Source organism: Mirounga angustirostris, unplaced genomic scaffold (genome assembly GCF_029215605.1).
Source record: "Mirounga angustirostris isolate CCGP_5_RB_7025 unplaced genomic scaffold, mMirAng1.0.hap1 SCAF_11, whole genome shotgun sequence".
NCBI classification, from domain to species: domain Eukaryota; kingdom Metazoa; phylum Chordata; class Mammalia; order Carnivora; family Phocidae; genus Mirounga; species Mirounga angustirostris.
This window is the reverse complement of record NW_026991719.1, coordinates 20,672,050-20,699,522: the sequence shown is the minus strand read 5'-3', so window position 1 is coordinate 20,699,522 and position 27,473 is coordinate 20,672,050. Positions and strand designations below refer to the sequence as shown.

At 39.1% G+C, this 27,473-nt stretch overlaps 1 protein-coding gene across 3 annotated transcripts in view; it reads right to left on the bottom strand.

Annotated features, from left to right (window-relative positions):
- Nucleotides 1–27,473, bottom strand: part of POLA1 (DNA polymerase alpha 1, catalytic subunit) — a 296,400-nt gene that overhangs the window by 134,383 nt on the left and 134,544 nt on the right. For all 3 annotated transcript variants that reach the window (XM_045876010.3, XM_045876011.3, XM_045876012.3), the window contains exons 33-34: nucleotides 14,470–14,648; nucleotides 12,409–12,540 (exon numbers count right to left, since the gene is read on the bottom strand). In XM_045876010.3, coding sequence (XP_045731966.1) covers nucleotides 12,409–12,540; nucleotides 14,470–14,648 — 311 coding nt within the window. The remainder of the gene's footprint in view (nucleotides 1–12,408; nucleotides 12,541–14,469; nucleotides 14,649–27,473) is intronic.

Sequence of the window (27,473 nt, the reverse complement as noted above, 5' to 3'; positions counted from 1 at the left end):
AGTCTTTGGCATGGTATTACTAACTATAGCCACATACCTCACATTAGATCTCTACACTTGTTCACCCTACATAACCACACAGTACCCTTTAACTAATATCTTGCCTGGCCCATTTTGACTTTTGGGCTGGCTTGTGAAGTGCTAGGCCTGGGAAAAACTCTATACCTCCTACAGATGGGAAGCTGGAGCTACTCAAAAAGAGACTATAGTGAGTCACAGTCACGACTGGGAGGGTGGTGACAGGACTGCACATCACAGATCCACTTTAAATTGTTGTCAAGAACATAATTCCTCAGCATACGCAGGATCAGATGATGTCATGAAATCATTATACGGGAGGTCTCCTAGAAGAGATACAGGGAAGATGACATTTCTATACACAAATACTCCTAAGCCTAGGTTTATACAATCATATCCACAACAGAGAAGAGACAAGGTTGAGCAATGCTAATTACCTGCCATTTGTCAAGTGTCAGCGATATACCTGAAGACTTAACAAGGATGGTAAATTTTCATGAAAAATGTGGAAATATTAAAGATACTATGAGTTTGGGGTTTTTTTGCTTTAATACAATTATTTGGGGTCACATCAGAACTCATTTTTAGAAATTTAATTCCCTTCTCACTAGAACATATTTAACTTGATACAGGTGTGAAAATATATACATACTTTTTATTTTCTTATTTTCATATCTTCATATATAAACTATGACTATACAGAAATCATACATGTAATAGTAATCATATATTTCATATACAAAAGTCACACTTAAAATACTTCATGGCTATTATTACCTTACATTAGAATTTACCAACATGCGGTTTTTGAAGAGTTTAGTAATCACATGAGGAACTTCTAAAAACACCAGTGTCCTTGCCCACCTTCAGCAATTCTAATCTAATGTTCCAAAGTGGGCTAAACCATCAGGCACTCTTTTCAAAATACACCCAGGTGATTCTAATGAGCAGTCAAGGCTGAGATCCACTGTCTTTGCTTAATACAGAGACAAGTATATAATAAAAAAGAAATGGAGGTGCCTGGCTGGAGCATGCGACTCTTGATCTTGGAGTTGTGAGTTTGAGCCCCAAGTTGGGTATAGAGATTACTTTAAAATAAATAAAATCTTTAAAAAAAAGAAAGAAAGAAAGGAAGAAAGAAAAGTTCCAAATACACCATTCTCAATTCTGAATGCTTCACCTGTCTTAAAAGGTTCCTTTGGTTTTAAAAGAAAATTTTAAAAAATTTTAAAGAGATTTATTTATTTATTTATTCAAGAGAGCAGGGAGAGGGACAAAGGGAGAAAGAATCCTAAGCAGACTCCCCACTCAGGGTGGAGCTCAGTGCAGAGCTCAAATCTCCAGACCCTGAGATAACGACCTGAGCTGAAACCAAGAGTCAGACGTTTAACCAACTGTGCCATCCAGGGGCCCCGACAATTTTAGAATTTTTAAATGGCTAGGGCAACATCAAGATATCTAAGATGCACGTACTTGATTCTGGAAACACCTTTCAATGGGTGAATGGGTCAAACAAACTGATACACACAGTGGCCTAATATTTAGCAATAAAAGGAACAAACCAATTGAAGGAAGACAGTCTCGAAGGCTGTGTACCAGAGAATTCCCATCTCTATGGCCTTCTTGAAAAAACAGAACTATAGCGACGAGAACAGATATGTAGATGCCAGACTTAGGGGTGGTAGGTAAGAAAGGTGACTAGAGGGCGCCCGGGTGGCTCAGTTGGTTAAGCGACTGCCTTCGGCTCAGGTCATGATCCCAGAGCCCCAGGATCGAGTCCCACATCGGGCTCCCTGCTCAGCAGGAAGCCTGCTTCTCCCTCTGACCCTCCCCCCTCTCATGCTCTCTCTCAAATAAATAAAATCTTAAAAAAAAAAAGAAAGGTGACTAGAAAAGGATAGCAAGAAGTAGTTTTGGGGGGGCAATGGAATTCTTTTGTACCCTGACTGTGGTGGTTGTTACAGGAATCTATACAATGTGCTAGAATTTGTAAAATGACAAACTCTGCTGTAGACATGGGTAGGTTAAAATGGATGCATATTTGGAAAAAAAATGGATGCATATTTGAATACAGGAAAGTTAAGTGATCCTTTTAAGTGGCTCAATACCTAGCTCTAGTTTCTAGAAAGCTGGAACAGTGAACATAATTACCTGGAACTGCTGCTCATGCTGTCTTCATGACCCATTGCAAGAAAGTAATGAATTAAAGATATCACTTTTTTTTTTCCTCAAATCCTCACAGTTAAAATTTCTCTTGTGACAAAGTTCCAACGGAAATGTCAGAATTTTTCTCCAATGTTTGTTGTGGGAACTGCCCTTAGAATTTCATTTTATATTCACAGATCAAGTACCTATCCACTCCTAGCTAAGCAAAGAAACACACATGACAAAATTTCATTTTGCACCATCTCTGGGAATGGCAACACATTCACTATGGTGACAACATATTCCCAGATGGAAGATAAGGCCAGAAAATATGATGCTTTGCAAGCAAAAGTGGTACAATCAAGACAAGACAGATGAGGTCAGCCATCCAAATGAATTGATTTTAAAAGTGTAACTCAAAGAAGTAGCACAAGGGAATTATGGAAAGGGGGTGTGAGTGATGGAAGTGTTCTCTATGTCAATCGTGGAAGCAGTTACACGATTCTGCATTTGTCAACACTCAGAACTGTACACCAAAGAGTGAATTCTACTGCATGTAAATTTAAAACTAAATTTTCAAAATGAACCAACACCACCCACCCAAAAAACTAATATAGCTCATTGCTGAATACTTGGGAAAAAGAAATATAGTGTTATATACCATATACCAATCAAGATAACGGATTTTTAAGTACCACGGTTCAAAAAGTTTATTGGTATGGTTTCAGATTCCACATTGAAAACAATCTTTAAGAAACTACCACATTACAAGGTTTGGTGTAGGGACAAAAAAGAATACTCACTATTAAAAGAAAAGGCTATTAAAATACTTCTACCTTTTCCAAATACACACCTGTGTTAAGCCAAATTTTCTTCATATGCTTCCAACAAAATAACATTATCACAATAAATTGGATGCAGAAGCAGATACCAGAATCCAGCTGATTTCTAAACCACACATTGAAGAGATTTGCAAAAAAATGTAAAAACAATGCTACTGTTCTTACTAAATTACTTGCTTTGTAATATAGTTATTTTTCATAAATGTTATATAATAGGTTCACTGTTATAGATGAGCTACTGACTTTGTTACTGTGTCCATTTTAATTTAAAATAATTTGCCGTGGGGCGCCTGGGTGGCTCAGTCGTTAAGCGTCTGCCTTCGGCTCAGGTCATGATCCCAGGGTCCTGGGATCGAGCCCCGCATCGGGCTCCCTGCTCTGCGGGAAGCCTGCTTCTCCCTCTCCCACTCCCCCTGCTTGTGTTCCCTCTCTCGCTCTCTTCTGTCAAAAAATAAATAAAATCTTTAAAAAAAATAAAAAATAAAATAAATAAAATAAAATAAAATAATTTGCCGTGAAGTTTTAAGCAGGCCTTTCCTGAATCTAGGTTCTCCTTTGATCTATCTTTGCTGATCGACACCTAAAAGGAGTGACTCTTGAACATCACCAGATGGAAAGCTGTAGATGAGAGAAATTATCCTCCAAAGACTACCTGTGACTTCATCCACACGGTTTCTAAACCCTTACTATACATGTAGACAGAAATCCTGGGCAGTTTTGGTTACTTTCCTGGCACGATTCTTGGACATTCTTTGCTGGTGGATGGAGACTGATGGTGTGCTACCCTGGCCAAGAGCTCCTGAGAGCTGGGCTAGCAAATCATTTAGGTTCCCAGCAATGAAGAGCTTCACCTGAGCACTTGTGCAGTGTGAATGAGGCCAGGGACCTTTCAGCAAACAAGCAGGAATAATGTACTCCACAAAACCACCCACCCTAAAAGTTACAATACACTGCAGCAGAGCAAAAAAAAAAAATTGAGGGAGTGCCAAGAGTCAGATGAGTTTTGAACAGGACAAAAAGTTATATACTGCTTTTCAAAACCAAGCTGAGAGCAACATATTATAGGTTTTGGTGTGAGCATAAGGTAAAGCCACCCCTGACTTATAAGCACCGAACAAACCAACACCAATCAATTAGAAAATACCAGCGCTCTAGTTTTTATTAGTAGTATTACTTTTCAGAATCCAGGCTTTGAGAATTTTCTCTGGTGTCTCTGAAAGGTAGCTAAATTCATTCCCTCCTGAATAGTTACAGTTATCCCTTTTAACACAAGACTAAGCCAGGCAGGATGATCTGGAAATTCATATCTTTAACTATCTGCAAAGGGCCCATTTCCACATGTGAACTGTAATGTATGCCTTCTAGGCAAACCAAACATGAGAGACAGCCATTGTCTGAGGCGCTCTCCTCCTTCTCTCGTTTACATGTGCAGCAGAGAGCGGGTAGTTCTGTTTCGCTTCTTGAAGTCCAAAAGGTCAACGGTGTGAAAATCTCACTTTTGAAAGGTTAAATGAAATCTGTTCTGGTTCAATTTCTTACTCTACTACAAGACAGTAGCTCTAGATGACTGGAGTTAGACTTCAAGTTGAGTTTTTCCTAAATACACGAGGTTAGAGAAATCAAACTGAAGAAAGGAATTCTACTGTTTCGGCACAAGCAGTTTGCTGTTTTTACCCGCTTGTTTTCAGATATTTGACAACTCCTATGGCATCTCCTCAGCATTTCAAAAAACCTCCAATTTTCCCTTCAGAGGAGGCGAACCGTATCAGAAGTTGCTGAAACCCCAGGCTTCCCTTCAGCTGCTGGGCTAGCCCTTTGCTGGGGGGCTATAATTAGTTTTCTGGACTCCTGCTCCAGTCAGCCCTGTGGCCTGGCCTACCTGGCAAAGCTACTGCCTGAGGCCTGTGCGGCCTCCTCCTGAAAGGGTGACTGCAGTGAAGATGGCGAGCAACCTCTTACTCATGAACGGATGGCTTACCATATATGATGGGCAGAATTCTGGATTAGGGTCCCCAAGTACAGTCACGGGCCTGATGCTATTTGTGACCCAGGAGAGTCACTTGATAGCACCAATCTCTCCGAGTATCATGAACCCATTCAACAGCATTTTGCTGAGCATCTATCAGGTTAGGCATAATATGGTGCTGGGCCTCCAATAAGTCAGGGCCTAGTGTCCTTTCCTTGCTTTTAGTCACTTCCTCAAGCTGCCCTTACCAGTGTCCTTTTCTAAGGCTGACATTTGGACCCAACTCACCAACACTGAGAAGGGAACTCCCATACTGGCAAACTGCAGGGAGGGCCAAGAAGAAGCATGATGTGGAATCATGCTGACTGGATGGGAGAGAGACAGCAGTGAGACGATGAAAGCTTCTGACCACACGCAGGAACAGTATCTCAGTGTGGAGTAACTAGCATTAATAATGCACACTCCAGGCACTTTCTAAGTACTTTAAATGCATTATCACAGATAGTCTTCACTATGACCTTATGCATCAGGTACCATGTATCATCACTTTATAAGCTAACAAAACTGTGGCTTGGAGAAGTCCAATAACTAGCCCAAGTTACAGGACAGGCAAGCAACTACAAAGGAACTATGACCTCGGTGTTTGAATATAAACCTCACAGCCTACTGTGAGGCTAGCAGTGGATAGTCTGAAAACTGACAGAACCATACAGAACATACGATTGGACGGGCAAGGGCCATGGCTATGATTGCCTCTACTTCTGCCAAAAAACTCAGGAGGGAAAATATGCAAACGCAGGGAAGGACATGGGAAAGGGAGAGGCTGTGGCGTGAGCTCCTACTGTGCAGGCAGCTTCAGGGTCAGTCCTTAATAGACACCACTGTTCCTGGCAGTCAGAGCACCTCAGAATTTGGTGTGGGTCCCTTGTTAGTTTCTCTAGATTATACTCTGGTTCTAAGCCCTCCCAAACAGGGTCCACGCCGTAAAGTTAAGATAAAATGAACTCAAAGACAAAGAGGTGTTGTGATAACTAGAAAGTACAAGTTAATGGTTATTCTAGGAAGAATGAAAGTCAGGTGGCATATAAGGCTATATCTGATCCAACTTACTTATTAGAACTCCTTTATAATATTCATACCTTAATAAGCTGCTTTTGGGGTGTTTTAGGGGACTATATTTGACCAGTTATTCACTCCGATTTGTATAATAAATTTATTTACAATGACATTCTACTCCAACCACCACCAAATCCCATTTCTTAGTTCTTCTGTGAGAACACACCATGGCATCATAGCACAATGGTATACCTGACTCAAAATCAGCTTGCTTGATATTCATACCGAAGAAAAAGAGCCATTCACTAACAAAAGCCACCAATGGGCCTGGGTATTAGAATACCACATTTAAAAAATGCGAGGGGTGTCCATGATGTAAATTTATGCTCAGCTTCCTTGTCAAATGGTGTGGAACAAAAAGAAAAACTAATTCTCATTATGTTCTTTTTGTTTTGTTGTAATGAGATTTAGGATGAGTTCTATGGATTCCTACAGAAATATCCTTCTTCGAGCATTGCTGGGCAGCATGGATTGTGCTGCCTGTGATGCTGAATGAACGGGGTGGAGATCTACTGCTTCTTTGCGTGCCTTCTGTACGACTTGTAATTATGCTGTTAAGAGTCTTTACAAAAAAGAAACCCAATTTATTCTTTTTAAATGTTCTAAATATAAATGCAGAGGCAAGGAAATAAACAATAATGCCAGTAGCGCTGAGAGTTTAAACTATTTGAACTAATGTACCTGTGACACTGCTGCATATTGCAAGCTCTAACCTAAAAACTATCAGCCCGCATCACCACAGGTAAGAAATGAGAAATTTTGAGGGTTACTGAACACCAGATCTTTGCAGCAGAACAGGAGAGCGTTACTGAACATCACCGCACGGCACTACAACCCTCAGACCCACCTGCACCATACAGCTCTGTCATGACATAGCGCCGCACGTGAAAAAGGAAAGGCAAGAACAATGAGGAGTAGCCCTGTTGGTGATATACACGGGGGGGGGGGGGGGGGGGCTGCTTCCTCTCTCATGTCTCAGATTTATTAATTAATCCATTCTGTGTTTTCCTCAAGAAACGCTTCTCCATCAAGCACAGCTGGACACCATGAATTCTGTTGTCTGTGATGCCGAATGAGTATGTATTCTGGTGGAGCAAATACTTTAACCAATATTTCACCAAGCCCTCCCTGCACTTTTAATAAAAGGTACCTTCAATCTCTGCCTTAACATTATTTTTGGTGGTTGTTATTAATTTTGTCTTCAAGGAATGCATATCCATTCCAAAATGAAGAGGCTTTTATTTATTTGCAAAGATTAAAAAAACCCAAATTTACCATGGATTCTTCACATACTATAAAACATCCCACTCCACTTCCCGGATGTGTGGCATCCTCCAGAGGGACTCCCAGCCACCACGCTGAGGCTCAGCATCATTGGCCAAATGCTCCCCTCTCTACTAGGTGCTTACACATGTGAGCCTAATAAAGTCTCTGCGTCATGAGGCAGCTGACACTGAAGGCTATTTTTGGAATTCCTCAAAAAAGTGGGTCCAAAAGAGATTTTTTAAATGTGGCTTATGCCACAATTAATATACTAAGGAGTAAAAGAGAAAAAGAGGGAAAGAGTATGAGTGAGAGAAGAATTACAGCGAGGCATCCAAGAGACTGGTATCAGGAAGAGGAGTACTTTCCTGCACAAGGGGATTTTGAATCATGATAAAAATATTTCTGGTCAATGCCTCTTTGCCTGATACAGTGTTTGGGGAGAAAACAAATTGAAGCTATGAAGTTGGAGCTCAGCGTATAATGAAATCAACAGTAATCAGTGACGTAAAATATGGAAGAGAGTAACAAAGTACTCTGTCAATGCCTTCATGACCTTAAAATTCTGTGGAATTTTGTGCTAATCTGAGAATCTCGTATACTACTGATAGACCTTCTGCCAGTTATGACAGCAGTGTAAGAAAAGAATTTAAAGAAAACACATGATACTGTAACCTTCATTTGTTGGTTCCTTTGGCTACTAACCATTAGAATACACACACTATTGAGAGCAACGGGCTGTGGCAGAGATCACAGATGAGCCACAGAAGAAAACACAGCCCCTGTCCTCAGAAAGCTTACTTCAGGAAAATTCTGCAATTGTAAAACCAACAGCAAGTTTCTAAGGGATTCAACCACCACTTTCTGGTCTAAGCAACTAATCGACAGTTATCATATGCATGGCACTGACTAGTTGTCCAAAGTTAAGTTTTCAAGATGGAGGGCCAGCAACATCTGTTAAAAAACCATAGTGAAGAGCTTATGTAAGTAATGGCCTGAAAGACTCGAAGGCTCGGGAGGGATACGTTTTGTCCCACCAGAACTCTAAAACCTGCATAAGTCATCAGTGAGAATTTAGGAGTATATTTTAGTTGACCACCCACCTTTAGAATGAAATGGCTCTGTAAGTATTAAAATGAGGGTTCAATGTATATTATAACTAAAAGTACTTGCGATGAAAGTATATACCCCTCCCAGGTACCAAGAGGGGTCAGATTTTCCATTTATCAGCAAGTCTTCGGGGTAGACAGCAACTCAGTCTCAGACTCTCTTCGGTGGCTGCTTCGTGGACGGCTGAGGGGAACACTTCAAAAATGAACCAGCTAAACAAACTTCCCAGCAGTACTTGACAGAGCTACACCTATTCTTCCCATTTCCAAAGCAGTGGAGAATTAATTACCAGTTCTATGGATCTATTGTAAGTATAATAGACTAAAGAGCTATCACAGACACATTTATTGTAAAAGCACAATCCCAAGAGTGTCTAGTGGAGGGCCAAAACGATTAACACAAATGCTTTGTCAGATCAAAGATAAAACCTGCACCGCCCAATTGAGGAATGAATTAGAACAGTGGGTTATCTTTCAAATTAACCAGGGCAGTTAGTGAGGAAAATTTCATGAAAGTGTAATTCTTAGCCTTTGTGAATCCACACAGCAGGCATTCTGCCAGCTGACAAGATGATGAAATTTTCATGCTTAAAAAAAGCCCTCTTCATTTCCCAATTTAGATTAGCTAGTGTTTCTCTCCCTTTGTGTGTGTGTGTGTGTGTGTGTGTGTGTGTCTATTTGCTCTTCTGGAGCAGAATTTAAGTGGAGAAGAAACACATATCAATTTTTCACTGTAAAATTGAGTCTTTCAAAAACATCCGTCAAAGCTTAGAGATACAGTCTTTACATGGGCTTTTTATGATTTTCAAAAAATACAGTTCAATTTTAACTTTGTATAGGGGAACCAACAAGGACCAGGGCACAAAATGAACTTTGAATTAGAGCTTTCGGTGATATCTCCAAGTCTTTCAATGCTTCCATCAAGTCTTGGATAAAGTATTAGAGTTGTTGTTCCTCCTAAAGCAATTAATATATTTTCTTGCTCGATGCCTTTTGTATTTCTATGTACACTGAAATGTAAATGTTCTAGGAAATGAGAATTCAAGGGATACAATCACTGCTATATGGTGAGAGAGAGAAAGTCTCTCCTATGGAAGGAACCAGTATAAAAACATTATATGATATAGATTCTCAGATATGCAAAATTTTTAATGTTTGGTACACCACGTTTATTCGATCAGCACTATTTTATTCATGACAGAAACTAACAGGGTATATGATGTATTTTTTTAAAAAGTGGTTCAGAAGCATATTTTGTTAGCCTAAACTCCTGTCCCTTTGTTCTTGACAACCTGATTTCTTGGTGATCTACAACTATGTTCCTTGGCAGGTTATAGTGTTAGGTCAAGTACTATACTCCTCCACTGTCTTCCTAAAGTTCCCTCCTTATAAAGAAGATGCCTTCCTTTCTTAATGTAGGGTGTACTTCCTTGCAGTGATACTAAGACTAAAATGAAAAACAATATTGTCTCTTGCTCTTAGTCCACGGACAATTTTTATGCCCAGTACTGTTTAACTTGTAAAAAAGGAAGAAACTCTTTTGGTCACTAGCTTCAGAAAACAGTCCTTTTACCTCAGTACTTATTACCAATATCCTTGGTCTCCAGTACAGGTGATGTATTAACCTCCAGCTGGACTGCCATCGCTATGGTCTATCACACTGAACTGTCATCACTATCACTTGAGGCATAATAACAAAAAGAACCCCAAAAACTCAATGCCATATCCCTCTATCAGCAAAAGTTCCTTTAAGTCTGAGGACAGGAGAAAAGAGAATAGTCTACCAGTGAAGTAGAATGTAGAGGTGTTTGAGCATCCTGTATAAAAGCTCTAATCTTGAGAATATCTGAGACATTAGTTCAGCATGGGGCCATGAAAAGAACAAATAAATGGATTTCTTTCTCTCCCATCCAATTACATATGACTAAGATCAGCAAGTAGAGAAATAGGTTCCTAATTTTGAGGACAGTCATATCAGTCTTCAACTTCAGGAGTGCTATTTTGGTACTTTAATTAGAAATCCTATAGAAAAATCAATCCAGTGCACACTTAACAAGAGGAAAACTGTTACTTGCTGTTGAGATAGCTGGTAGACAAGACAATTAAAGCAAATACTACGGAAACCTTGGGTTAAATGTCTAGATGCCTAAAAGTAGGTTATTTAGCTTGAAAAATACTCATACCACCACCACCACCCACATACAATTCAGTTAGAAATCAATCTTTCGGTTAGAGCATATTTCTAACTATACAGATCCCTTTTCTGCCTATTCTCAACTTAGTCAAAACAGATTGTCCTTTCTTATAGAAGGAAAGAGATGAGTTTCTTCTAGTATTAACTTCTCCATGGTAAAGATTTTGATAGACTAAACACTGAAAGAAAACTCAAGAATTCTTCCCAAGAGTCAAGAATCATGCTCTGCTCAACGAGAGCTGTAAGTGAGGAGCTGAATAGTTTTGATTTGGGCTCTTCATGCTAAATAAAGGCCTAACATTACATGTGCTGAACGTTTCATCTACTGCGGAATGTGAACCCACAGATAACCTTTATTCCAATCCAACTGTTCATTAAGCATAGCTCAGGATTATTCACTAAAATGTTTCAGATTTCCCAAAATGTAGTCATAATTATTATTTTTAAAATGTCTTCAGACAAACCTACTTGGGTGTTTTTGACAAATACAAATTATTCTACTCCAAAATCACAATACTGAAACTCTATGCTTCTACTCCTCATCCTAATGATCTAATAATCGATTTTCATTTCATGATATGAATTTTTAAAGAAGAAAATGCTGTATTATGTAAGTTAACTAATATAAGTAGATATTAAAGGATGATACTGATCAAAGTCAAGGGTTTTAACTAATAAAATCTGAGCATTTTTTGGAAATGCTTTGCCAATGTAGCTTCTTTAAATAAGTTACACTGAGCTTTCACATAATAGAAATTTTGTTTAGATGACAAATGACATAAACACTAAGAAAAATCAAGTGGGAAGTATGTGGTTTTTTCAATTTTAAGTTTTGAAGAAAAAAACTCACCCCCTATGAAATATGTTAAAACCAAAACAAATACTTTGAAAAAAGCCTTCTTTCTAACGCAGACAGCTCACTCACTGTTCTAGCATTTTTAGTATGTACTTATAAAAATGAGACATTCTCTTTAAAATGACAAGTTGCATTTAAAGTTTAAAAATGTTTAAGGATGCCTGGGTGGTACAGTTGGTTAAGTGTCCAACTGGCTCAGGTCTTGATCTCAGAGTCGTAATACTGAGCCCTGTGTCAGGCTCTGGGCTCATACGGGGTGGGTGGGGGTGGGGGGTGGTGTCTGCTCCATAGGCTCTCTCCTCTCCCTCTGCCCCTCCCACTTGTATTCTCTCTCTCTCTCTCAAATAAATAAATCTTTTAAAAAATGTTTATTTTGACTTCCTTGGACAACACAGCTATGAAATGGTTTAGATTAACCACAGAAACGTAAAGTCTTAGCTAGTGGGGAGTTATTAAAATCACCACACCTGATGTTATGACTCTTCTCGCCAAAGACAGGCAATACTGATTTTTTTCTCCTCTGGCCAAAGACCTGAGTGACCACTTAATTTAGTCTTACTTAGGTAACAACAAACTAAAATATTTCCTGATTATATTCTCATTTTTCCTTAAAGCAAAAATTCAGTACTTAAAATACTGCTCATTGGGGCGCCTGGGTGGCTCAGTCGTTAAGCATCTACCTTTGGCTCAGGTCATGATCCCAGGGTCCTGGGATCGAGCCCCGCATCAGGCTCCCTGCTTGGTGGGAAGCCTGCTTCTCCCTCTCCCACTCCCCCTGCTTGTGTTCCCTCTCTTGCTGTGTCTCTGTCAAATAAATAAATAAAATCTTAAAAAAAAAAAAAAAAAAGAACCAAACCTAAGTAAGCTGCATATGTAAGAAATTCATTGTGGATACTTACTTCATAGTATTTTTTAATGCAACGTCTCATGTCCATGATCAATTTGTTGTTCAGCTGTACCATAAAGGTCAAAGGTGAAGCCTTACAATCAATGTTACTGCAGCGATACAAGCTGGGCTCCGTATCAGTTCCCTACAGAAGTCAGAAGAGACAAATACACAAAAGGTTACTGCAAGACTAGAAAAGGGTTTTTTGGGCTTAAAAACTAACATGCTGTCCTGGTGCGCAATATTCTTAATTCATTTCATTAGTGAGTTTTTAACCCTCTTTTTTCAACTACTGTCTTCTCAAAGATCCCCTTAGTCACACGAACCTCCTGCCTTTTTGCCACCATAATAGAGTACAAGTTGAAGGGAAAACCCTGAAATCACTTGTTTTTACATTCAATATATGACAGATCTTACGGATAAAATAATTTTCCTTCTGAAAATACCAGTGAGGTCACACTATTGAACATAAACATTCTTAGAGATATCGATCAAAATTTTAAATTTGTACTTATTCATTCCAAACTTGAAAATAGTAGCAAGCGCACTAATGACATTAGTTTCCTTTCATATTGGCAACTTAATTTGACAATTAAAGCCTAAAAATTAAGTACTACACCAGAAAGCAATCACTTGTTGTCCCCTTAGAAAATCTAAAATTTCTGTAATCCTCCTTCTCCACCACCCACTCAAATGAAAATTATTTGGGGAAGGGAAGGCAGAAGAGTAGAAATTTGAAAGAATTAACTATTAGTAGTTGGAAAAAACCTCTTGTTTTGTTTTGTTTTAAGCAAAAACAAAGCAAATCGAATATATAGGAAAACTGTTGGGGTTTCTGGTGCATTTGTTTTCCTTCTTGATACTTAAACATCTTGGTTTCCTGCTCCAATCTGGTACATAACCCTACCCGCCACGCTAAGCAATTCCAGGTGGAAGAGATTTTAGAGCTTGACATCGGCTCTTCCACAGTTAGCCCATCTGCAAGTCGTCAAGCCTCCATGCAATTAACTATCTTATTTACAGCTGTAATGAAGCAAAACTCAAGGATTTAGCAAGTATTGCTGATCTGTGTCTGCCTCTTCCTTGCACTTGCTTCCAAAGACTGCTTTGTTTTGATTCAAAAAAATGCAAAACATCTGCTGTTTGTCCAAATTAACTTAAAATAATTACTTTTAATTTAGATAAAGGATGTATTTTCTTTCAGTTTCAAGGTTTTACACAGTTCTGCTGCCTACTCATTTGCCAATGGCTAGTACATGTATAACACTGCAGTTGTATCAAGTAAATTGGCTAAGTTTCAAGTTCTGAACCAAGGTCAATGATACATTTTTTGGCAGTACTTCTTGAGAGGAATGTTTCCCTGTGACTTTTTTAATGTCTGACATGCAAAGACAGCAGAAAAGATAATCAGAGTACCTTTGTCAAAAAGGAGGCAAGTGGGATGTGTAAAGATAAACAAAAACTTTCCAAAAACACTTAGTTCCCATTAACTTGATTTAAGATAAAGGCAAATACTGCTCTAAGTCTTAATAAATTGGGGATGGGAGTGGGGAAATACAAGTTACTAATTAAGGAATTACAATAAAAAATACTTTAAGGTACTTTAGAATTTTTAAGAGATTCCATTTAAAAACCAAGGCCAAGAAACCACTCTAGGAAGCCAAAAACAATATTCAAGCATAGTCTACTAAGAATTTTCAAGCAGAGGGTGCCTGGGTAGCTCAGTTGGTTGAGCGACTGCTTTCGGCTCAGGTCATGATCCTGGAGTCCCTGGATCGAGTCCCGCGTCGGGCTCCCTGCTCGGCAGGGAGCCTGCTTCTCCCTCTGACCCTACCCCCTCTCATGCTCTCTCTCTCTCATTCTCTCTGTCTCAAATAAATAAATAAAATCTTAAAAAAAAAAAAAAAAAGAATTTTCAAGCAGAAATGAAGCCGTGAAGGCAGAATCCATACGATGCTAAAATTCTTTAAATGCATGAAAGCAACATTTTCCTCCCCTTTTATACAAACAGTGGGGGAGGAAAGGCCTCTATGTTAGTTGGCTAACAAAATGAAGAAACAAAGAAACAACTAACCGAACCGTCCAAGACACTATCGTAAATATTCTCTGTTCCACATGTAGGGCATGGGCACTTGAATTTTTCACAGTCCCTGTATTTCTCCTCATCAGTGAGCTGGGCTGGGCCACCAAGGAGGGCATCATTCTCCTCATCCTTATGATAATGATGAACTCTAAACTGGGTGGGGTCGAGTCCTATTAATGTAAAAGAAAAAACAAATTCAGAGAGGTACAATTATTTGAATTCCCGTATACAAAAGAGACCCCAAAGAAGAAAATCCACAAAGGAATGATTTTAAATTCATGCACACACATACACAACCACTTGAACTCTAGATAAAGGCTCACATCACATGGACAACTGACTTAGCCTTTTACAAAAGATCACTTTATTAAATAAAACAAGGAAACAGCACTAACGCACTAACGCAATGCAGATATGCCCCCAGATGTTTGGGTTCAGAAGTAACTACTTCTATGGGATGGTTTTACTATCTTCTTACAGTTACAGTGCAAATCTCAAATAAATATGCAGTGTTATTAAGAAATCTCTTAAAATCAAAGTTTCACTATGAAAACTGAAAATAGAGAATAAAAATCCCATTAAAGAAAACAAGTTCAATGCTATTACAACGCCTTCAAGTGCAGATACAACTGCTAACCCTGATTTCAATGCAGTGGTCGATTCCATCTTGGCTCAGTAGTTAACAGCATGTAGGGTGCAATCTAATTCAGTGGTTAAAATTCAGTAGCAGCATCTGAGACAAAACACGACATGGTTTTTTGGTGTTCTGTATTCAGAAATTTAAAATATGTGCAAAAACAATGGATCTACAGATTCTATAGGCCAAAACGTTCCCGACAATCTTGAAACAAAATATACCATCCATATTTCAATCAAAATGACACAAGAAATCAATCAATGCATTGACTGAGGTAGTTTATGCTTCCTCATTTCCACAAACTATTTAAAAGAAACATCTTTAGGCCAGCCAATTTTATTTACCTTTGGTCAAGGCATATCTGTCAAAATATACCATGTAGATTTACATGTAAAGGTAATTAATACACACGGTATCTTAAAACATTTTCTTGAAATCATCCTTTAGAAATCCCTACGAATTCTAGGCTTTTCAGAAATCTAAGGAAAGCTATCAAATTTATTTTAGCATAAAGGTAAATAAGCAATATAGAAGTCACTAAGCAAAAAATTCGAATACCAAAAATATCTGAAAACTCTTTTAACTCTAACACTGAATAAGTAGATAATCAAACAGATGTATTCAGAACTCAGTGACAAGATCCTAAATCCTACTTGGTCAATTTTCAAGTGACATCTACACTTGAGGCTGACTGACACAGTGGAAAGGTGCTGGACAAAAAGTAAAAAGACAGAGACTATGAGTCTCAATTTTCTCACCTATGAAATGGAGGTAGTGTCACCGACCAGGCACTTCTGAAGTTTAAAACAGACATTAGAGGACAAACCCCTTTCAGTGGTGCCTAGCATGTGATAAGCATGCAATAAATATCGTTATGAATGAAAAAATAAAATTGTAGATGAACATCATTTAATCTAGATGATATTCACTCAAGATTATGCATTTGGAAAAATATATGGAACACATGTTCAGACTGCATAGCAAGTTAATAGCTACTCTTTGTAGGAATTAATCAAAATGAGTATTTCCTAACATGATCGTACAATAAAAACAAAAAGTACACATTAAAAACAACTGGAAAAATATTCTTGTTTAGTGATATAGATTACTGTAACTGAGGTCACTTGGCCCCAAGATTCACTATATATTTTTATTTTACAAATTACCTATCCCCTAAGAGAAATAGCATAATTAGTGAAGAGTGTGGGAATATATACCTTCCCATTTAAAGACAAAGAGGGGCAGAGAAAATGAGTGAGAGAGGCCACACCCGTGAATGAGGCCATTTCTTCTCCGTACTGAAGGGTAACTGTTGCAAATTCCTGAAACCATTTGTGAGTCCAACTGTATTCACATAATGTTTTGCTTCATTAACAATTATGAGGAAGAACTTCACCCTTTCTCTGATGGTATGATTATTCATCAATTTCTCAGGCCAATACTATTCAAAAGTAAGGAAAAAGAAAAACAGTGGGCAAAAGTTTTCTCAACGGCAGGCTTCTTTCACAATCCAAAAATCCAGGAATGAAACAACACTGGTTTTACACATACCCAGAAATGGCCAACCTGCAGCAAGTAAACAACGAAAGCTCTCTCTAGGCCACCCTACCAGCATCCGCTTATTTAGTGTACGTGAGGCCACAGGGGAGCCTGCCTGCTGAGTAAGCCAAAAGTGGACAAGGGCCCTCTTGCTACTTACAGAGAAATGCCCAACAAGTGGCCAAAAGTCATGAAAAAAAATCAAGCCTTATGAAATGTCTACTTTAATGTCCAATTCTATAAACAACCCTAATCTGCCCATGGCAATAACAAAGCCAAGTGGCCATAGCGGATTACTTCAGATTGATTCCCATGCTGAATTTCTTTAAAGAGAAGGGGTTTCATCTCAGCATTCTTGGTTATAGATCAATGATAAATCTTAAAAAGGAGGGGACACTGTAATTACCTTAAAATATTAGGTATATAATGATCCCTGTATAAGTTACTTGGATACAAAAATGTCATAAAAAAGTAATTTTCTTGGGAGGACAATTATAAGTTCAACAGGCAAATCAGAGGGCTAAATTAAATCTTTTTATGAAAACATATAATGTCATGTTAAAAAATAAGGATCACTGCTGCTGGAATCTTTTAAAGGTCAGAATCTAGGCTTACTCAACATAGGAACTGATGTTTCCAAATCCTCATGAAATTGGCAACAAGCAGCTTATTTCAAAGTTTCGGGAGACTTAGAAGTTTTACTGCTTATACCATAACTCATTAAGGCTGGAGTGAAACAGGAAAAAAAAAAAGTATCTGGTGCTGCCACCTAGAGGTAGATTCTAAAGGTTAAAATGTACAAAATAGAGCCACTACATGGAACTGCATTTATAATTATTATCCCTCCAAAATTAAACACTTTTGTTGGAAAAGACATCAAAGCGACATGTTTATGATCAAAGGTGTCATATACACTGTGTAATCAATATTAAACTGCTCATCATATAGCAAGTAATCATATTCGTCTTTTGAGGAAGAGATGCAAAACTGAATTCCAAATTCTGTATCTCTTCTGAAAGCTTTCTCTGAAAAACTGGCTTAAAGCAACAAATTTCATGCCCTATTTGAGAAAAAGAACTTCCATTTTTATTAGCCTAGCTTTTGACAGGTAACTTCAATCATTTGGTCCAGTACAGAATAAAGGAAAGAACAGCCTACTTGGGTCTCAGTAGTTATCTGGGGGGAGAGCAGCCATGGTTCTCCCTGCGGTAAGCAGAAATGATGTGTGCTTTAATTCAATCCTGTGACTTGTAGTGATAGTCACACCATTTTGGGGGGGCGGGGGCAGGATGGGGAGGACAGAAGGCAAAGTGAAATGAAATTAAAGTACTGTCATTTATAATTAGAAAATTTACAGGATCTCACATTATTTTGGCAACAAGATCAAAGCTCTCATGTTTCAAAAAGTATTTATAGTAAGTAACATCATAGGCATTGGGGTAGATGAGTTCAGCAATGCTGTTTTTTTACGTAAGATCACCAGATATTTAGCACACACACCTCCAATGTGACATGTAGCACAAAATTAATTTTTCTACCATTGTACTTTCTAAACATTGTAAGCTATGCCTGTTTTTAGAATGTTCACCTGTCCCCATTCCCAAGGATTATTTAAACTGTTCCGAATTCAAAGCATTCAGCTGAGAGGCTGAGGCACTGAACCAAGTAATTCTCTTCCTTCAAAAGACAAGATCTCTATTAGTGCAAATGCAAATAACTACAGTAAGGCCAATTATATATGTCCATACAAGTGGGGAAGAGGGAAAAATCCATATGAATGAAACTACAAATGACCAAAGAGAGAAACTGACATCCCCAAGCAGTTGTTTGTAATAATTACTCAAGCTACTAGTAATAGATTCTTACTGTGAATTTTTTTTTCTAAAAATTTCTTCTAGGAAATGAATCATTGATCTTTTGCATGAATCCAGGCTTTCATGTGTCTGGGACTTCTTAGAGAACAATATACAAACTGAGTACTTAGTATGATTAAAGAAAAAAATACTTATGAATTTTTAAAAGGTGAACACTACATCCATAAAAAGTCTTGTACAAGAATTTTCAAAGCAGCTTTATTCATAATAACCAGAAATTGGAAACAATCCAGACATGCACCAACAGGAGAATGAAAAAAATAACCTGGGATAATCTACCATGGAGTACTACTCAGCAAAGGAAAAGAATGAACACTGATAAATGGCACAAGATGGATGAATCTCACAAATACCATGCTAAGTGAAAGAAGCTGAACACAAAAGTATACACTGTAGAAAATTATTTATATAAAGTTCTGGAATAGGCAAAACTAACCTACGGTCAGAGAAATCAGATGAATTGTTTCTTTTGTGAGAGGGGATGCTGACTGGGAAGGAAAAAATGGAAACCCAGAGGTGATGGAAAAGTTCTGTGTTTTGATAAATAGAATGTATGATACTCTTAAGATAGTAGCATTTCATTGTATGTAAATTATACTTTAAAAAATGTCAAGTAGAAGATGCTTGTGACACATATACCCAAAGGACGCATATTTAGAATATATAAGGAATGCCCGCAAATCAATAAGAAAAAGACAACCCAAAAGAAAAGTATATGAAGATTTCACCAGGCACCCCACAAAAGGAGATATTCAAATGGCCAATAAAGGATGTGAACAGATGCTCAACTTCATTTGTCAAAGAAATGCAAAATCACAATGTTACGCCACATTAAAGGAAGATGACACAAAACACCAAGTGTTGCTAAGAATGTGGAGTGTTTATACATTGATAGTACAGAGTGTAAATCAGTTGAACCACTTTGGAAAATTAGTATCTACTAAAGCTGAACATACATGTCCCCTGGGACCTAGCAATTCTCCTAAGTATATACCCAACAGAAGTACATGCAACCGTTCAAGAGAAGACATGTGCGAGAATGCTCAAAACAGCACTATTCCTAATCACCCAATTGTGGAAACAACCCATAGGTGCACCTACACTAGACAGTCATCAAGTGTGGTATAGTCATACAGTGAAATACTACAAAGAAATGAAGTATAACCACCTGGATGAATCTAACATAATACAAATGAAAGTAGCCAGACACAAAGAGCAAAGATGCAATTTATGTCATGTCCAAAAATAAGAAAACCTCATCTATGATGTCAGGAATGAGGATTGTAATTTTCTGGGGGGAGTAGAGGATAGTCTCTAGGAGGCAGCATGAGGGGGTTTCCTGAGCTCAGGGCTGACTACACTGGTATATGTTTACTTTGTGAAAATTCATCAAACTATTCAGTTAGCTTTTGTGTGCTTTTTCTGAATGTATGTTACACCACCAGAAAGTTCAGGTTGAAAAAGGCGAGAAAAGGAGTACTAAATATTTATGATATACCTGTGAGTTTGTGGCCAAATGTGTTTGATTCTAACCAGACATTATGTACCTCCTCAAAGATGTGCACACCATCACCCAGGAAGCATTATTAGCAAAAACTAAAAGAAACTGAACTGAAATACAGTCTTTAGCTCTACTACTTCATAGGAAATACAGGAGACAGAGGAACATGTTAAAATATCCCAGCAGGATGCAACTGGCAAACTCCAGAATAAGGGAAATCGTATAGGACAACACCCCCCTCCCCCATTTCTTTTTTGTTTGTTTTTTCCTCCCCCCATTTCTTAACAAGTAAATTGGAAGGATGAATTAAAAAAGAGGAGACTATCATATGGGCCCTGATTAGATTCCAATTCAAACAGGGAGCTTTTTAAAAGAAATGCACCCTTAATACAATCAGAAAATACAAACGCTTATTAGACATTTGATGAAATGAAGCAATTGTGGTTTTGTTTTGTTTTTTTTACTAGTGATGATACTACTGTACTTATGCTGGAAAGGGGGTAGTGTCTTTTAGGAATGTAAAATGTGGTATTTACAGGTAAAATTATATGGTATCTAGGATTCACCTCAAAATAATCAGAGCAGGTGGAAAAGAGGAATAAGACTGTCCACAGTTGAAGACTGCTAAAGCTGGGTCATGAGCACCTGGGGACTTCTTTTCTACTATTGCACATGTTTAGAATTTTCCATAATAAAACATTTTAAGAATAGTGTAGATCCAATTTCAAGATAAACAACTGACTATACAAGTGATAGACACCTGAAACTGCCTTTCACAGCTACAATAAACCTCTCCATAACACAAATGGAAAACTTCTGAGTATTTAAAAAAAATAATATCCAAACCCTTAGGTTAAATAAACTCCCAAGATTTTTACTGTCCTGCAGAAGGTACCTCCCAAAATCTTGACAGGAAAAAAAAATCCTAATGTGCAGCACCCTCATGACCTCACACAACTGTTCTAATGCGCTTGATGATAGCTCTAAATGTGACTTTTTTTTTAAGATTTTATTTATTTATTTGACAGAGAGAGACACAGAGAGAGAGGGAACACAAGCAGGGGGAGTGGGAGAGGAAGAAGCAGGTCTCCCGCGGAGCAGGGAGCCCGATGCGGGGCTCCATCCCGGGACCCTGGGATCATGACCTAAGCCAAAGGCAGAAGCTTAACCGACTGAGCCATCCAGGTGCCCCAACACATCTTTTTACAAGTTAGCAACTGTTTAACCATTTTTTCTTCTGATTTTGTAAAAACTGTCTTATTTTTAATAAGAACATTAATTTTTCAAGAAGGAAGCTATAATTCACCACCTTCAACCTTTCCAGGCTTATTCACACATATATATTTAACATAATTTTCATCTGTATACAATGCTGTGTTCAGCTGTTTTCATTTATCACATCTTACCCATTTTTCTATAGGCTACACAGTATTGGTAAGTGCTATTCTGTATACTTAATTAAAATAATGCATCTTTTTAAAAAAACTTGATCTATAGTTAACTACTACTGCACTATATACTTGAAAGTTGCTGAAGAGTACACCATAAGCATTCTCACCACACTGAAAGGTTAACTATGGAAACTATGTGAGGTGATGGGTGTGTTAATGCTCTTGATCTTGGTAATCATTCTACAATGTATATGTATATAAAATCATCACTTTGTACACTTTGAATATATTTAATTATATTTGTCAATTATTTCTCAATAAAGTTAAAAATTTTTAAAAATTGATCTAACTTATAAATAAGAGAAATTCCCATTTTTCCCTGGAAATTCCAAGTGTTACAATGCCAGGAGAATATTAGTCCCAGTGATCATCCTAAACATGCCCCAGTTTGGCTCCAAGTTCCCAGGGGTCTCTGCCTGACTTAGGTGAGCAGTGTCACTGCAGGCCCTCATGTGCCATGTGGAGTGGCTGAGATGGCCTGAGTCACCACCGTGGAGGTCGGGGCCCCTGCCATTCTGCAATGGGCTGGAAGAACTAATGAGAGGTGGGAAGAGACAACCATTCCCAAGGCCACATTGGCCTCTCCAAAGTGCATTCCCATAATGCCCCAAATGCCAACACCTTCATAAACTCTTCCCTGGTGGCCCCAGCCACAAGTGGTCTCTGCTTCCCCTGAGTGCCTGAAATCCTCTATTTTACCTCTTTTGGGACATGCACTGTACTGTCCACTAGACTTCCCTATGACAGTGAAATCAACTAAATGGACTGGGCTGTAATTTGAGCAAAGGAGCCATGGCTTACTCATCTTCATCTCCCTCACAGTGCCTATTATGATGCTGAGCACAGCAGGTCTTCAACATTAATCTATTCAATGAATGCAAAAGTAGGCTGGGAGCATGATCCATTTGATGATGTGAATGGAATAGCTCTCCATCCTGGAAGAGATGGTTCTTACCAGCTGACAAGATGATATCCTATTTTGCATCTGGTGTGATCTTAACTTTCAAAATTTTATTAATTATGGTATAGAAAATATTTAAGGTTTGCAAATGACGGTCATGTATGCACATTCTTCTAAGAGCTTAACTGCGAAAAAGGTGAGAATCTTATCACAAAGTAATAACCTGAGGCATGTGCTAGTGCCATCACCCTACTCCCAACCACCTATACCTTACCCACTACCTCCCCACCATCTTTTGCAGGCCTGTCTCCCTGGGCCTGTCAAAAGCACCCCCAACACTGCTTGGCCTGCTGTTGCACTTATTTCTTGGATATTACTGGTTCCTGTCTATTGACAAAAAAAATACCTTCTGTAACCCATGTGGTATGGGGCCATTCTTTCTTTCTTTCTTTCTTTCTTTTTAAAGATTTTATTTATTTATTTGACAGAGAGAGAGTGGCAGACAGAGGGAGAGTGAGAAGCAGGCTCCCCATGGAGCAGGAAGCACGATGGGGCTCGATCCCAGGACCCTGGGGCCATTCTTTAAAAAGGGAATTTTTACTTTCCAATTTAATCCAGGAAGACCCTGGGTTAACTGTGTTGTCTTGTTTTAAGAACTACTTTCAGAGATTAAATTCTAAATTCTCACGTTCTTCAAAAATCCATAGTTTCTCAGGACCAATGAGAAAACTGACCAGGTAGCCAAATGCCTGCAATTTTACCACTGACCATGAAGAAATGTACTTGATAGCTATTATACAAATCACTGGTCATTGGAGGAAAGATATTACATCATTCTAAGTAGTGTTATGCGTGAAATATAAATTTATTAAAAGATGAAATTCAAGGATGAGCTTTAGACTATTCTTATCACTGGCCTGTTTGCCAGGTACAGAAGACTATTTGGATGCTGAAGCATACTGTGAATATTTCCTCCACAGACGATAAAGAGCTTTCATTAGAACAAAAGAAGAGAAAAAAACCTATGGTCTGGAGAACAAAAGCTAAGAGTTCCAAGTTTTAGTGGCCATGTTTCCCATTGGGCTATTGTGTAAGAAGAGTAATCCTGTATTTTTTTTCCATTCACAAATGGAAAAGGGTAAAATTTTGCTTTATTTAAGCCCAATAGCAATAATCTTACATGGGTTTCAGAAAAATGATACACATTTTACTGTGGGATAATGAGGACCATTAGTTATTAGAGAGAACAAATTATTCTCTTTCAATTCAACACACTTATTCAATTCACTCATTTAATAGACTGTCCTCTATCCTTTTCACTAAAATGGCCTTCCCATCAGAACACCTGGCCATGCAACATGCCACCAGACAGACTTCAGGAGGTGTCTTGACAGGGAGAAAAACAGTCGGAGAATTTCCAAAGTGAAGCCACAGGATAAAACCAACACTTGATGTTTGCCTTTCATTTCAAGGAAAGTAGTATAAAAGCAATAGAAAAAGAAAAAGGTAGTTGAAAAATATACTTGCTCTCCACAAAAGAGTCTTAAAAATAAAAAATCATGAACTTTATAATTTTCCTAAATGAAATTATGCCATTATTCCTGATTTCTTTGTACTAACTAAAAGGACAAAGTATCAAACTTCACTGAAGTTTCAACATTGTAATACATTTCATTAGTCAAAGATAAAAACTACATTAAAAGCAAGAGAATTATTTTATGTCTGTGATTAGGCAGTTGGAGGGCTTGTATTTTACGTATACATTTGTACACTTCAACTTATTTAACAGTGTCAGTTCACTAACTGCAGTTTTTTTTTGATATAAAGAAAACAGATTTAGAATTTTAAAAACAAATTACAGTAATTTTATGCCTACAGCTTGCACCTCTTAGAAACCATGCACCCCCTAACACTCCCCTTACTTTCCCACCACTTTCCCACCTCCTCCCTCCTCCTTTCTAAAACCACAGGCTAAGTGAGAACTGGTAACAGGGGCCTCAAATCCTCTAGTAAAGAACAGCCACCCTGGTTTTTCACTTGGGGTGGAGGAATAAAGGATGCAGGTCACAATGTGGCTCCCGCACAGGGCAGGGAGCAAAATGCCTGCAAAGAGCTGCCTGGAGACCTTCCACACTTTATACAGATCTTTATGGTAGCTGGCATTTGCTGTCCTGCAATTCACTAATGTGGACCTCCTATGGCTCTCCAATTCACTAATGTGGACCCCTCCTCCCTCCTAAAGAGGGAAAGATAAAGGACTACAAGATTTCTCACTAATGCAGGTAGATAGGTGGATACTGCTAGTGATGGCAGGAGGTGTAGTGGGAGAAGAGGGCAAGTAAGAACTGCTGTCAAGTGGCAAAAGATAAAAATCAGAAAAAGATTAAAAGGGGTGTAGCCACAACTCCGTAAGAGCTGAGGACACAGATCCTTCCAGGAGCTCTGACTGGCTACCTGGCACCAAGGGCTTGCAGGTTGGTGGCGGTGGGGGGGAGAGGGAGGACAGACGGGGACTGGGTGGGACCGTGCACAAGCATGGAGGGCTCCCGCTATGGACTGAGACTGGTCAGTAATAACATGAACCCTCTGAAGATGGGCCTCACAAGGCTACCAGCTTTGAAAATCATTTGCGAAAACTGGATTCACAAGGCAGCTGCAGTTAGGATAAAGTTCGTCTTTAACCAAGTCAAAATCTGCCCACTGTTTAATTTATAGTTATCTTACATGTGACTCCAGAACCAACAGAATCAGTGTGGTCCCCTGTGGGACCAGTGCTGAGATACCCAAGCAGGCATCAGGCAACCCCTGGGCAGGCTCCAGCACCCTTCACTCAACAGCTCTTTGGCAGAAACACAAGGCTCTGCTCTTACCTTTTACATGTCCCTCATGAGGTTCTTCCGTCTACTCCCACTCAGCGCTGGATCACTGGGAAATTTACAACCAAGGAAGTAAAGGGTAGCACTTAGCCTCTAGGCCAGGTTCTTGGTGATACAAACAGAAAAACTGGGAGATCTACTCTTTAAAGAAATGGTTCCACTCTGGGGTTTTTGGTGTTTATGTTGGGGGGTGGGGGGTGGCGGCTACTGGCCTGGGGGGTGCAGTGGGTGCAGTGGGAAGAAAAGGGAGCGTAAGGAAAATGAAGCTCCTGCGACTTCACATCCACACCAAGCTGCTTGGGGACCGCTGTTACAGGCTCTCTGAGCTAAGAACAAGACAGTAGAGTGTGCAGCACAGTGGTGAGGAGCACAAGATGTGGAGTCACAGAGAGCTGGGTCCCCATCCGTCCACAGCCAGCCACGAATGAGCTATGCGACAAGACCAAGTTAGTTACCTCTCTAAGCCTCGGCTTCCTTCCCTGTAAAATGGAGCGAATACAACAGACCCTTATGAGGTTGGTGCAAAGATTAAATTAGATGATAACATATGCAAAGTACTTATTACAGTATCCGACAGAGCAAGCCCCCAAGGCAGGGGCGAGAAAAAAGAAGGAAGCTAAAAACTACTGAGCACTTACACTCCTCTTCTCCCAGCTGAAGCTGTATAAACATCATCAAATACAACTCAACTATGAGAACACATTGTATGACGATTTGGGTAGCAGATTTTATCTTCCACACTATGTTTTGTTTAGGCAAATGTCAAAAATGAGTTTCCACTTCCAGAGCAGACAATGGTGGGGGGAGTGGAGTCAGGGCTGGCGGGCAGGAGCCCAGAAAAATACTCACCAGGGCAGGATGACAAACGTGTCACTTAACTCATTCATCTGTCCAATCCCAGTCCACACACGCATGGTGAGCACTATGTACAAATCTTTTTTTTCCTTTTCAAATTTTTATTCAAATTCTAGTTAGTTAACATATAGTGTAATATTGGCTTCAGGAGTAGAATTCAGTGATTTATCACTTACATACAACACCTAGGGCTCATCACAACAAGTGCCCTCCTTAATATCCATCACCCATTTAGCCCAGCCCCCACCTCCCTCCCTCCATGAACCCTCAGTTCTCTATCACTACGAGTCTCTTATGGTTTGCTTCCCTCTCTTTTCTTCCCCTTCCCATATGTTCATCTGTTTTGTTTCTTAAATTCCACATATGAGTAGAATCGTATGGTATTTAGCTTTCTCTGACTTATTTCGCTTAGCATAATACACTCTAGCTCCATCCCTGTCATTGCACATGGCAAGATTTCATTCTTTTTGACAAAACTATGTACAAATCTTATAGACCGGAGGAGTGTGGACACATGTATGCAGAAGCCTGGCAAGAGAGTGGGATGTGGCTACTAACAATGCACACTGAGTACTCTCTCTGCTCCAGGCCTGTGCAGAGCATCGCATGTGCATCATTCTATTGCCCCCTCAGAGCAACTGCAGTTTACGATTCCAGAAACCAAGGCTTAGATCAAGGTTTAGAGGCTTGCAAAAGCCAAAGAGCTTGTGAAGAGCAGAACTAGCATGTAAGCCCAAGTCCCTATGATGTCAAAGCCAGACATTTCAATGAGAAGAGGGGGAGAATTTTCCACGAAGCAGGGACAGAATGAGCAATGCCTTATTTAGGGGATCCCTAAGTACACCAATTAAGAAAGAAGGCTCTTAGAAATACAGGTTGGAGCTCCAAAGTTAGAGTCTACAACTGCCAGAGTTAAAGACTGTGAGATGTCAGTGGCATCTGGACTTACTTATAGATCGTGAGGCACCATCTAAGGACTTTATCAGGCAGTATTCTAAAAAATATTCATCTTGGGCGCCTGGGTGGCTCAGTTGGTTAAGCGACTGCCTTCAGCTCAGGTCATGATCCCAGGGTCCTGGGATCGAGTCCCGCATCGGGCTCCCTGCTCTGCGGGGAGCCTGCTTCTCCCTCTCCCACTCCCCCTGCTTGTGTTCCCTCTCTCGCTGTGTCTCTCTTTGTCAAATAAATAAATAAAATCTTTAAAAAATAAAAATAAAAAAAATAAAAAATATTCATCTTTGCATACAATGAGCTAGAGTAACCATCTTAAATCAATGTAACTCTTTACATGCTGGTCATCTAGAAATGAAATCAGAGCAAGTAACGAAATACACTTCTAAGCATGAGGCAACAATCTGGTG